Source organism: Ailuropoda melanoleuca, unplaced genomic scaffold, assembly GCF_002007445.2.
Source record: "Ailuropoda melanoleuca isolate Jingjing unplaced genomic scaffold, ASM200744v2 unplaced-scaffold8595, whole genome shotgun sequence".
In the NCBI taxonomy this organism is placed as follows: domain Eukaryota; kingdom Metazoa; phylum Chordata; class Mammalia; order Carnivora; family Ursidae; genus Ailuropoda; species Ailuropoda melanoleuca.
Window position 1 is genome coordinate 13,547 of NW_023253986.1, and position 13,371 is coordinate 26,917.

General features: G+C 44.4%; 1 protein-coding gene across 1 annotated transcript; it reads right to left on the reverse strand.

Moving 5' to 3' along the window:
* Positions 1 to 5,433: 5,433 nt before the first annotated feature.
* LOC117800874 (myosin IC heavy chain-like) lies at positions 5,434 to 8,959 on the reverse strand. The gene is made up of 3 exons (XM_034653416.1): positions 8,848 to 8,959; positions 8,245 to 8,744; positions 5,434 to 5,511 (listed from the first exon to the last, which is right to left on the reverse strand). Exons 1-3 carry the CDS (start codon positions 8,957 to 8,959, stop codon positions 5,488 to 5,490), a joined length of 636 nt encoding a protein of 211 aa, XP_034509307.1. The 3' UTR covers positions 5,434 to 5,487.
* Positions 8,960 to 13,371: the final 4,412 nt, after the last annotated feature.

Consider the following 13,371-nt stretch of genomic DNA (forward strand, 5'->3'; position numbering starts at 1 on the left):
TAGGCGCCCTTAAAACCCCCCCTGCTGAGTGGTGGTCTGTCCTTAGCTCCAGAGCCAGGAAGCTCTACGTCATAGAAATTCATCAACAAAAACACATTAGTAGCTTTCTATTCAAAACTACTTTTCTGGACAGTCAAGAGATTTCCCAGTTGTTACTCAAAAAATATAAATCAGAATTAGGCTTTTTTACATAGATACAAAATGGGATGCAGTTTGAGGTGCAGAGAATCCTCAGCTAATCCTAGTAGGAAGCGCTAGTCCTTTCACAGGTGAGAGTACAGAAGGGTATTGGGAGTCCAAGCTATTGGGTGCTGTCCCAAGGGAAGGTGTCCTGGATCTTCATCTTTCTTTCTCTTTTCTTTTCTTTTCTTTTCTTTTCTTTTCTTTTCTTTTCTTTTCTTTTCTTTTCTTTTCTTTTCTTTCTTTCTTTCTTTCTTTCTTTCTTTTTCTTTCTTTCTTTCTTTTTCTTTCTTTCTCGATTTTATTCATTTGACAGCAAGAGACAGAGAGCACACAAGCAGGGGGAGGGGCAGAGGGAGAAGCAGGCAGGGAGCCCGATACAAAGACTCAATTCCAGGACCCTGGGATCATGACCTGAGTCAAAGGCAGACGCTTCACGATGCAGGTGCCCTGCATCTTCATTTTCTTCCGTAACCTTAACAGTGCTACAGACACTTCTCTTGTCTCTGCCTTAGCACGTCCGTATTGCTACATTTAAAATCCCACCCTCCTGCTTCATAGTTGTGGTCAGAAGGCTGACTTGATCATCATTAATGTTTAGTGAGCTAACTGGACGCCACTATGCATCTTTTTTTTTTTTTTTGAAGATTTTATTTATTTATTTGACAGAGAGAGACAGCCAGCGAGAGAGGGAACACAAGCAGGGGGAGTGGGAGAGGAGAAGCAGGCTTCCAGCAGAGGAGCCTGACGTGGGGCTCTATCCTAGAACTCCGGGATCACAACCTGAGCCGAAGGCAGACGCTTAACGACTACGCCACCCAGGCGCCCCCTATGCATCTTTTTTTTTTCCTCTTGAAATCACATCATGCAGAGTGAACAAAAACCATTTCAGGTTAATGAATTTGATGTTTTGCTTTGTTTTATTCTAGGTTAGAATTAATTCCGACTGATAGGGATTTTTCCGTTTGTGACAGGAACCTCGGGGCAGGAAAGTTTATTAAAAGAGTGATTTCACTGAGGAGAGAGGAACGAATAGGTGAAGCACGGGGGATTTTTAAGGCAGCGAAATGATTCCATCTGCTATGAAAAGGGTGGATACATGTCATTACACGTTTGTCAGACCTCATAGACTGTTGTAACACCCAAGAAATAAACCGTGATATAAACTATGGGCTTTAGGTGTTAATAATGTATCAGTGTTGGTTCACCGATTGTAACAAAGGTACCATTCTGGGCGTGGGATGTTAATAATTGGGGAGGCCCTGCAGGTTGGTGGGAGGGGTATGTGGGGACTGTATTTTCCACTCCTTTGTGCTGCGAACCTAGAGCTATTCCTAAAAAATAATTTCACAAAGCTTTCAGATGTAAACATAGGTTCTGGAAGAAGCAGGACTTCTAATTTCCAAAGTGTTCTCTTGTCATTAAAAATCTTAGAGCCATTCTCAATAAATTAGTATTTATACATGGCAAGTGAAATTGTACAGTAAAGTCATCTGATAAGAGGACTTCTTTGATAAATAATTTTGTACAGTGGAGAATCATGCTAATTTAGTGGTATGATAAACCCAGGGATGTCTGACAAAAGCACCACAGACTAGGAGCATGAGATTTTAAGACATTTTAAAAACAGAACCTGAAAATTGGGGGAAAGATTCTCTCAAGTAATTGTAAAGTTATCTTTAAAATAACTGAATATTTTCTGTTTTCTGATTGTTTTATAGCCCAGTGGCAATGGCAGCTTGGTAAAAATTGGTAGTATTTTCTAAGAAATTGTAGTCGGTTTCATTTTGGTTTTTTTTTTTTTAATGATTTATTTATTTACTGGGGGGCAGAGGGAGAGGGAGAGAGAATTTCAAGCAGACTCCATGCTGAGTGCAGAACCCGATGCAGGGCTCTATTCCAGGACATCGAGATCATGACCTGAGCTGAAATCAAGAGAAGGACGCATAACTGACTGAGCCACCCAGGTGCCCCATTTCATTTTATTATATAGCAAAATAGTGAATCCCTGCAATCATGGAAGAAAGGAGAGGTATAAATGACCCACGTATTCTTGGGGGGCTAGAAGAGTCCCAAGGATGTAGTTTAGTATGGTGACTCATCTGGCTCCTGTGGGTGACTGTAGACAGTGACAAACAATGGGAATCCCATTGGGATTCCAACCCTAAGAAGTGTCAGGTAAGACGCACTTAACAGTGCTGTATGGAGTATATGCTATGCTCCTCTTTCAGAGAAGAGCACAGGGTTTTATGTAACATTCTAAAGGAAAGATGGACATCCTGCTCAAGTAGAAGGAGACCCTTGAAGTCTGTGTCTATGAGAGATTCTCAGAAGTCCCTAAACAGAAGAAAGAAAATAATACAAAATGGAAACCAACAGGTATGTGATTCCGTTAATGCCAAATGGAATCCAAATCTGAATCAGGATGTTGGCAAGGAGAGAGGATGAGGCCCAGGAAGTAGGGATCCAACCCAATAAAAACCAGACTCTGGGGCAGTAGGGAATGGGGAAGTGAAGACAGCAGGGCAGCAGTTGGGGAGGAAGTCTGAATGTGACCCTTGGAAAAGAAGCAGCAGCACAAAGCAAGGAGGAAGCAACTGGCTGGACTCAATATACATATGAGACTGAACTCAGGGAAAAACAAGTGAATTTGGGAAAAAACAAAACTCCTTGAGGTTCCAATGACTGCCTGGGAACACATTGACAGGAGGGAAGAACTCAGTCAGTGCCAACACAGAAACCCCTCCAGTAGCCACTGGTGACCACCTACGACCTTCTCTGCCTTTATCTACCTGCCCTCACTGTCTGCATGACCTTGCCCCTCTCTACTTCCTGTAATGTGCATTTTCACATCGTAAGAACATTCACGGTGTGCGCCCTCATGGGGTGTGCCCTGGATCCTGTGCAGAGTGGACTGGAGCGGGAGCCAGACCAAAGTCAGACAGTCCCAATGTGCAGGCAAGTGAAATAGAACTTTGGGACTATGTGAAGTCTTTTGCATTATAGAAATTAGGTGGGAGGGTGAAACTGGCAAAATAATGAGTCTAGTTTTCCCAATAATCACATTTAATAGATTTCTTCTCTGATCACATCATATATTAACTTCTAGCATAATGCCATATGTTATGTAAAAGAAGGTTTTATGCAAACTGCATGTATCTCCCTGTAAACTCCTTTAGAAATGGAAATAATTCTAACTTGCTCAAGTTTATCAGCTTTAATGCTGTTAAGTGAAAATACGTGGGCATGTCACAGCTGAGTAAATATTAAAGAAAAACAGTGAATGCTTTAGGTAGGTAACTAATAGCAAGTCACAGCCCAGCCAAGTTCTTTCATCTTAGTTACTTTTAAAGCCTATTCCTTGTCAAAAGAACAGGGGAAGAGGTTTCCTCAGTAAAATTCAAGAAATCCTATCACCAAGGCAAAATTTCCTTTATAACTAAGTTAGAGGTGGAAATCCACTTTAAAAAAAAATTGCCATGGCAGGCTGTTAACACGCCAGCACTATCTGCAAACACACTTGTTTAAACACAGCAGATCGCCACTTCTCGGGAGGTTCATTAATCACAATCCAGCTTGCTGTCGGGAGTGAAAATTACTGATGTTATTAAATTTCCACCCCATTACCCTGACTTTTATTTGGAACCATGCATCAACGATTTCCTTCACTAGAAGTTGCAAGTTCACCAAGCCAAAAAACCATCAAAGAAACACAATGCATTTGATGGTATCTTGGAAACCTACAGACTCAGTGCAAAGTCTCTTAACCATTATAATAATCTGCTCAAGACCATTCTCACGCCATTGCTTCAACAACCGTGGGTAGAGACATTGCAAATAGTGTTTGAGAAAAAACCAAAATGCTGACAGTAATGAATGTCCAGTAATTGGTTTCAACCAATCCTCTGACAAGTCTGTTACTGTCTTCAGTCTTTTTGATACTGCCCAAATACACCTCTGTTTAAGGAACTGGAATCTCTTGCCTTAATGAAAGGCTGTCAGTTTCGTCTTACTGCCTTCTTCAGGAATGTTCCAGCCCAATGAATCTACTTCCCAGCTGTCCACAGAAAACATTCAGGGGTACCGCATCCAGGATTGGTTCTGAGACAGATGTCTTCTAAGATAAATTGATATTGTAAGGAATATTAACCAATCAAAAAATATTTATCAACTACTGTTCATGGGAACTGAGATAACCACTAAAGAGAATATGGTATAAGAAGACAGAGTCTTCTGAAACTTTACACTCTAGTTGTGTATAATACGCATTTACACAGCAAAAGCTGACTCCTAATACAGAATAGCAGATTGTTAGTGCTAAATGAATGTCAGGGGTAGGAACAGCAATAGGGCTCTAGAAGACTCACTCTAGATTACGGGATAAGATAGTTAGGCCATCCTCTCAGAGAAGGGACAGGTATGGAGTGCAAAGGAGGGGAGGAAAATGAAGGGATAAAGAGGGACGGGGAATCATTTGTTTTTGAGAATAAATGGAGAGAATCTGCAACAAATATAAATTTTTGTGCATGCTGTCAGTGTGTCTACATTTCGAATATGAATAAGATTAACCTTAAGCTCATTTTGACACTACTCATTGAAAATCTGAAGCACACAGGTCGTTCTCAGCACACATAGGCTGATTCTGTTTGGCTCCATTAAGAATCACGGGAAATCAAATCGTGGCTAGCCCTAGTGGAACTACCATCTGTACTAAGATTGTTCCTCCAGGCTAACCCCCCTCCCATCATCCGTCCCAACCACATCAATGATAAATCATCATTGTTTGCCATGAGGGCATTGTACCGATTGGCTTCATAGCTGGCCCTGACCCTTCTCAGATTAATAGATCTGGGAGGCCCATAAATTCTTCCATTTGAAAAATGTTGTCAATTTTAAAATACCTTCGTTCCCGATAATTAGGTCCACCTAATCCAGGTGCGGTTGGAAAATCATAAATTATATAAACTACAAAAGGCAAATTGTTGCTATTTCCAGGCTGCCAGTGTCCAGATGTGTGGGTTTGGTGTTCCATGCTCTGGGCACCTGTGACAACTTAATGTGGGAATACAAGCGGAAGCTAAAAAAAAAAAAAAGTAAGTGTAAATGGAGTACCTCAATACAACCACATCTTCCTGAAGGGAAGGGCACCTGCGTGAGCAGGGGGAGGGGCAGAGGGAGAGGGAGAGAGAGAATCTCAAGCAGGCTCCACACAGTGTGGAGCCAAGGCAGGGCTTGATCTCATGACCCTNGCTGCCAGTGTCCAGATGTGTGGGTTTGGTGTTCCATGCTCTGGGCACCTGTGACCACTTAATGTGGGAATACAAGCGGAAGCTAAAAAAAAAAAAAAATGTAAGTGCAAATGGAGTACCTCAATACAACCACATCTTCCTGAAGGGAAGGGCACCTGCGTGAGCAGGGGGAGGGGCAGAGGGAGAGGGAGAGAGAGAATCTCAAGCAGGCTCCACACAGTGTGGAGCCAAGGCAGGGCTTGATCTCATGACCCTGACATCACGATCTGAGTCGAGATCAAGAGTCAGAGCTCAGTTGACTGAGCCACCCAGGGCCCCCCTCTTCCCTTTCTATTGAGGATTGAAGGCAGTGACACTCACTGTTCATTTGTGTAACCTCTTGCTCATTCCCTGTACACTTGTAGGGTTGTCAGTCAAGGGGCTTGCTCCCTCCCTCCAAGCTAAATTCTAGAAGGAATTTGAATTTTGATAGGAAGGACAAAGGACTAAAAGCAATCAGCACTGATGGGTGAATGGCAGTGCCCTGGAAAAGCTTCTGCTTTGCGTCTCTGACTGCTGTCCTGATGAACTAGCCTTTCTGGAGATGTGAGCGGTGGACTCTTTCTTGGTACCGTAAGCTCTTCTACAGTTTTCTCATTTGCTATTCTTTTTTAAAAAGTTTAGCAGGAGCTGGTTTTTGTGGCTTTCAGCCAATGAGGATTAGTGCTGGCACTTTCTTTCCTCTGTTACAACTTCCAGCCATAGTTAGAGGTGGAAAGGTTCAGAGTGAGCACCGTTGTGGAGCTCTGCCAAAAGCTGGGTGACATCACTGGTACCTTGCCCAGCACTGGTTCCAGGGCAGTTGAATTTAGGAAAAGCAAAGGTACGCAAAGAGGCCAGGAGGAGAGAACAAAAGGAGCAGTCTGGTCACAAAGGAACAACCCCTGTCCCGACACCCATAACTATTACCCATAAGATCTCGGCAGGTATCATTAGGAATGCATTGGGTGCACCACATCTCATGCAAAACACCTACAATTTCTAATTTCACTCGCCAGGAAAAAACCCATTTGTCCCCAGAAGTTTTGTGTCAGGCATCTGAGCTGGAAACTAATGGGGGTATTGGTGTTGTTGTTGTTACTTCCTGGGTTAGGTAACCAGGAAGACAATAGCTATTGGACCCCTGTGCTGGAGTTTTGTGACCACTTTCCTCCGTCGACTGACCACTCAAATTGTTCTGCAGGGACAAATCTAGAAGGGCTCTAACTACAGACCGTGGTTGCTGCCCTTGATTTCACAAGCACTGAGGACCTGAGATAAAAGGTCTGCTAAAGGACCTGAGATTTTATAAGAAAATTTATAACTTAGTCTTTTTTTTTAAAACCACTACAAAAAATTCCCAGAATTTTTAAATAACATGATTCCACAAAGTATGTGTTACCAATAAAATCAAACACAGTGCAGAGATGAGGCATCTTGAAAAAAAAAAAAACAACAAAATTCCACTGGATTTGATAAGAGAAAAGCTTCAGCAGAAGGATGGGGATAGAGCACATTTACATGAGGGACAGAAGGAAATGGGAGGACAGAACATAGAGATTTGGCAAAGAAAAGAAGAGGAAACCTGGAAAAGTCACCGGAAGAGTCAAGCAAAAATGCTTTTTGTTTTTAAGCTGCGGAAGAGGAAGAGGACTGAAGTGACTGGCTTCTGGGCATGCTGCCTGAGTGGTCACTCAGGGCTCTGTGCTCAGAAGGGCCCCGCACCTGGTTTAATGCTCTGTTGTCACTGTCTTGAAATTTTTACCATCTTTTGAACCAGTACCCTGCATTTTCATTTTGCATAGGCCCCTCAAATTATAAAAATGCTCAGAAAGGTATAACACACTACTTGCTGGTTGATTACTATCCCCCAAAGATGTGCACACCCTCATCCCCAAAACCTGTCAGTGTGTTACCCTATATGGCAAAAAGGAGTTTGCAGATGTGCTTAAGAATTTTGAGGTGCAGAGATGATTCTGGATTATCTGGGTGGGCCCTACGTAATCACAGGGGTCTTTATGAGAGGGAGGCAGTAGGGTTAGGGTAAGCAAGAGAAGGCATGTGACAAGAGAAGCGAGGGAGTGAGGATGTGACAATGCGGTACACAGTTATGAGCTCTTAAGGAATGCAGGTGTCTTCTAGAAGCTGGGAAAGGCAAAGAAACATTTTATCGCCTAAAGCCTTTAGAAGATGCTCCCTGCTGATCTAACTTGGACTTCTGATTTTCAGAACTCTAAGATAATAGATTTGTTTTAAGCCACTAAATCTATGGTAATTTGTTATAGAAGCAATGGGAATCTAATACACACTACATATATGTAAGCTGATGTATTGCTGGTTTTCTAGAAATCAAGGCTATTAATAAAATAAATAACAGCTATCATTGATTGAACACTTCCTCTATGCCAGGCACCATATTCAGCCCTTTATGTATACAACCTTCTGTAATCCTAAAACAGTGTTCGAGGTGGGTATTATTCACTTACAGATGAACAAATGAAGGCTCACAGAGGTTAAGTAACATCAGTAAGTCTGAAGCCCATAATAAACTAGGATGTTTCAGAGGTGGGAGCTGAAGCCAGTCTGTATCACTCCGAGGATCTTCTGTACGTTTATCCCCATTCCCATACATTATTATAAACGTTTGGGTTTGTTCCCATCTGCAACGTGCATTATGTTTATCTCAGCAGACGAGCGGGAGTGGGACGAGGAAGAGGATGACGTCCACCTCTGCGGGGTATGAAATGAAAGAGCCGGAGCCGCCTGCCCAGGTCGCAGGGGGCTTTACCTAACGCGCCTGCAGGAGATCGGCGGCTACAGAACACTGAACGAGACAAAGAAAGCGCACCGGACGCATCCTGGAGCCTCCTGGCGGTGCGGTGTCAGGGAACGGCCACACAGGGAAAACCCCCGCCCGGTTTCCAGGAGCAACTGCCGGGGGAGGGGCGCGGCACGGCGGCGAGCGCAGGGGCAGGGAGCCCCTTCCGCACGCCCGCACCGCCGGCACGGCCCGCACCGCCTCTTGTTTTGGAGGCCCGCGTGGTCCTGCCTCATTGGCCGCCGTCGAGCCCGCGGCCCGGGGAGGCGGAGCGGCCTCCGCTGCTGTAGTTCCCGGGTTCTCCCGGCCGCCGGCCCCGCCTTCCGGGAGGAGGCCGGCTCGCGGCGGCACGGGACCACAACTCCNTCCGCCTTCCGGGAGGAGGCAGGCTCGCGGCCGCGCGGGCCGACAACTCCCACAAAGCCCCGCGCTCGGAGGGGGCGTGGCCGGGGCGAAGGGGAAGCCGGAGGCGGGGCTGCCTAGGGGATGAGGTGGGGGCGCTCGGCTTTCCAGCCTCGCTCGCAGCTGCCGGTTGCTGGGGAGAGCGCCTCCCGCCTCCGGACGGGCGTGCAGACCTCTGACCCTGGAGTCTCTCAGCCGACGGGAGTCGTCCCCGTGGGTCGTCGCCCGGGCCGCCCGCCGTTCCCCGGCCCCGAGGGGCCCGGCCGGCCGCGGTGGGGGGAGAGGTCAGCATGAGCCGAGGGGCCCGGCGGGCCGGCGTTGGGCAGGGGGCGGCGGCCGCAGTGCAGCTGCTGGTCACCCTGAGCTTCCTCCCGAGCGTCGTCGAGGCCCAGGTGAGCCCGAGTGATGGCGGGGCGGGGACGCCCGGTAGAACTGCGGCGGTAGCGGCGAACGGGCCGCAGCTGGGGCGCGGGGAGGGCCGGGGCCGGACCGCGAGGCGCTTCTGGGGAGGGGAGAGGGCTGGGGGCTGGAACCCGAACCGCCACGTCCAGGAAGCGTCTGCGAACCCCTAGGGTGGTGAGCGGGGATGGCGACGCTCGTGGGGTGGGGGCCGTAAAAAGAGGAAGATGGTGACGGTCCCCTGAGGTGTTTTCGCTTTTCTTTCTGATTTTTTAAGCGGCTGGGAGTGTGGCGGGAGATGAGATGGGAATGAAAACGTCTTCAGCTGTTTTGGGAGGAGAACACGCGTAGAAATGGTGAAACCCTCCCCTTCAACAGGGTGGGAGGGGAGGTGCAGATGGATGCCCGCGCCGGGCAGAAGTGGAGAGGATCGGGTGGGGGACAAGACTTGACTTCCTTGAACTTCTGGACTAGAGAGCCCCTCGGCTTCTGCCCTTGCCCTAGCGTCTTTCCTTGCTTGGGACTGCTGTTTTTTACCCAACTTGTGCCCTGTCTGCTGGGTGGCATCTCCAGGACGGGGGCGGGGGGCTGTGTCTGGCCTTACAAGGCCTGTCAGTAGTGAGGTGATGGCTGGAGAGTAAACTAGAATTTAGGGGCTGCCTCTGTGAAACCTTTGTTGCAGAAGTGTTCTCACTACTCTGGAAATGGAGAGTTTTGGAAACCAGAGCCTTTTGCCTTGAGAGCCCTGTTTGCTTCTTTCTACAGAAGAATTGGAATAGCCTGCCAGGTGCTGCTGTGCCTTGTCTGCACCTGCTGCAAAGTGGCAAAACGGAGAGAGAGAAGTGTCTCAGGTGGCGCGATAATGAGGGGAGATGTCATTTGAAGCAATTAATGCTCACTGCTGAGAAAAACTGAAGCTATGAGTAAACATGTTTTTCTGACTTTATTCACATACTTTTTTCATGGTGTTGTGCACTAAATCCCAGAAAGCCTGAATATGCTATTTGTATAAAATATTTTTAAATGATTTTTTTAAATGATCTGATAAAAGGGGCAGACTTTTGGTTTTGGTATTGGTGAGCATGTTAAAAATGCAGATTCTGTGGCCCCCGCTGCCACGTGTTCTGATGTAGTGGATCTGCAAGTGACCCAGGGGTCAGTAATTTTAAACAAGGCTTGTTTGTAAGTAACTGTAATGCAGTTATCCTCTGAACTACCTTTTGAACCCGGTTAGAAAACCCTGAAAGAGTGGAAAACTGGAAATCTTCTAAAAAGTAAATTTTCCAAATTGTCTTTAGCAAGATTATTTTCTAGCTATTGGTTGGGTGATAGTTTTTGGGTGGAATATACACTTAGATATTTTTCTAAAAGGAGATTTTTCTCATTTTTTTATTTTTATAGTACATATTAATTGTATACTTTGTCATCAATCTGGAAACTTTAGGTTTTTTTCATCTACTAATTACATATGTTACTGTTTTACAATTGCATGTTTACTTTTATTTTTTTTTTAATTTTTAAAAAAAAATTTTTTTTAAATTTATTTCTTTGACAGAGATAGAGACAGCCAGCGAGAGAGGGAACACAAGCAGAGGGAGTGGGAGAGGAAGAAGCAGGCTCATAGCAGAGGAGCCTGATGTGGGGCTTGATCCCATAACGCCGGGATCACGCCCTGAGCCGAAGGCAGACGCTTAACCGCTGTGCCACCCAGGCGCCCCGCATGTTTACTTTTATTATACCCAAATGAATATATGTCATTTTATCATGTCCAAATGAATACATACAGTTCAAAAATTAAAGATTTGTGCATATTCAAAGTAGCATGGTGCCAAACAATCCTCAGAAGTGGATACATTTGGTTTTTGTTTCCAGTCGTATTTTCTAATATAGTGTTGGAGCATATTATAAATAGTATTTTAATCTCCAACATGTTTATATATTATCTCATTTTTATTGGATCTGCCTCCCAGAGGTGGAGCTATTGAGGTAACTGAAGTTGAGACAGCTTACATGGCTAATATCACTTCTCAAGTGAACAAGCTTAAACTGGAGCCCTAGTACGCACCTTTTTCTTCTGTACAGCGTATCTCCGTATGCTTGCTTCTTTAGGGTATCGAAATAAAGCAGAGGGAGATCCAGGAAAACAAAAATGTGGAAATAAGTTCTTTTCACTTCTCTTGTGTATACTAAATTGGGAGGGGGGAGAAAAAAACCTGGTAAAGCATAAAGGGAAAAATTTGTTTCTGTTTTTTAAATACCTCTATTTATAAGAAATCATTTAAGGAGAGGAATATATTGAATATGTCTCCTTGTAATGAAAGCATAAAGTTATTTTTGAGCACATAAAATGATAGGCATTTGTATATCTCATACCCCATTTTCTTTTTTCTTTCTTTCTTTNTCTTTCTTTCTTTTCTTCTCTCTTTTTTTTTTTTTATAGATTTTATTTATGTGAGAGAGCATGAGCGGGGGTGGGGGGAAAGCAGAGGGAGACCAACTCGGGGCTTGATCCCAGGACCTGGAGACCATGACCTGAGCCAAAGTCAGATGCTTAACCAACTAAGCCACCCAGGCATCTCTCATACCCCGTTTTCTTATAAATTAAATGCAAATGTGCTTTGTAGTCTGGGAAGCACTACGAATGAAAGACCTAGTGTATACAAATGGTATGACGAGTTAACCTTCCTGTAAAGAAGTAATTTTAGTCAGATGTGTTTTTAGGTCTTTCTAAATGCATCTGAGGTGGTATAAATCAGAGAATACATAGAGCCCCCCCCCCATTCCCGATGGAAAGCTGATCTTGAGACTCAAAAAGTGTTGTTCCAGTCCATAACCCTGAGGATTTCCCCCCAACCCTGAAGATCTTGACTTTTTGCTGTGATCCTTGGTGCGATATGGACAAGAAATAAAGGCTCTGTGTGCCCAAAGAGAGGAAACTAAAAGGAGACCACACCATAAAGCTTGAACTCCAAAGAGCTACATTCTCAATGTGAGATATGAATCCTACCAGTAATAAGGGAAAAGTAAGAAACTTGCTAGGGAAGGGGGAAGAGACTCCTTTGAGAATCTATAACCACGAGCCGGCTCTTATAAAGGTTTGCAGGCCAAATTCATGGCACCTATGCTGGGAAAAACTTCGAGTGGAAAATTTAACATACAGCAGACCCAGGTTGGTATGCCCCCAGTTTACTGATAAAAGTAAATATCCATCCCCTCTGGAGGAATTTATTTTCAACCCAGGCCCTGAAAAATTCACCAAACACGAGGCACCGTGAATGAGGTACTAGAAATACAGACTATGGAAAAAGACCTGTGATGACCTTAGATTCTGAAACTATCAGCCCTAGTTTAAACACATTAAATACCAAGGGGTGGGGGGCAGAGACAGAAAGACCCTGACCTGAAAGTATGGAAAGGGAACAGAGATTTTAAAGAATGATTAAAAAANCAAAAAAAAAAAAATTAAAACATAATGTGATGGGATTTCTAGAGCTGAAATTAAAAACTCAGTGGATGGATTAGATAGCTGATTATATCCAGCAGAAGAAATGATTACTGAATCAGGTAACCATTTTATGTCTTTTTCTACTTAATCCTCCAGTACTTTCCCTTTTCTAAGCTTCATACTTCACTAACAAAATTGGAGTAATCAATGTAATCCATATGTTTACCTATTATTCTTTGTACCCACGCATCATGACTTCCAGTGGATTATCGTAGATGAACTGAACTCTTATCAAAGGCCAATCCCTCTCTTGTATATTAGGTTCCATTCCTTCTTTCAAGGACATGGCTCAAGCAGATCTTCCCTTTCTCTCTTGGATCATTTAATTTTTCCTTGTCTGATGGACTGTTAACTGTCATTCTAAAACATAGTATTAATTCTAATTTACAGTTCTCTCTCGACCCTCTCATCTCTCCTGGCTCTGCTCCATTTTTCTGTTCTCCTCCATAGGAAAAACTCCTCAAAGGAATTATCCTTATTCCTTCCATTCTGGTCCTCTCTTCAGCCTGCTCCAGTCAGACTTTTGCCCCTTCCGCTCCTCAGAAACTGCTCTTGTCAAGATCACTAATGTCTTTCTTGTCATTAAAGCCAATAGTTAGTTTTTAAACCTTAGCTTTGCNGCTGCTCTTGTCAAGATCACTAATGTCTTTCTTGTCATTAAAGCCAATAGTTAGTTTTTAAACCCTAGCTTTACCTATAGAAGCATTTTTTCCCCACATTCCCCCCCCCCATTACTCTCCTTGAAATACTTTTTTTCTTTGGGCTTCCAGGATGCTGTACTTTTTTGATTTTCATCCTGT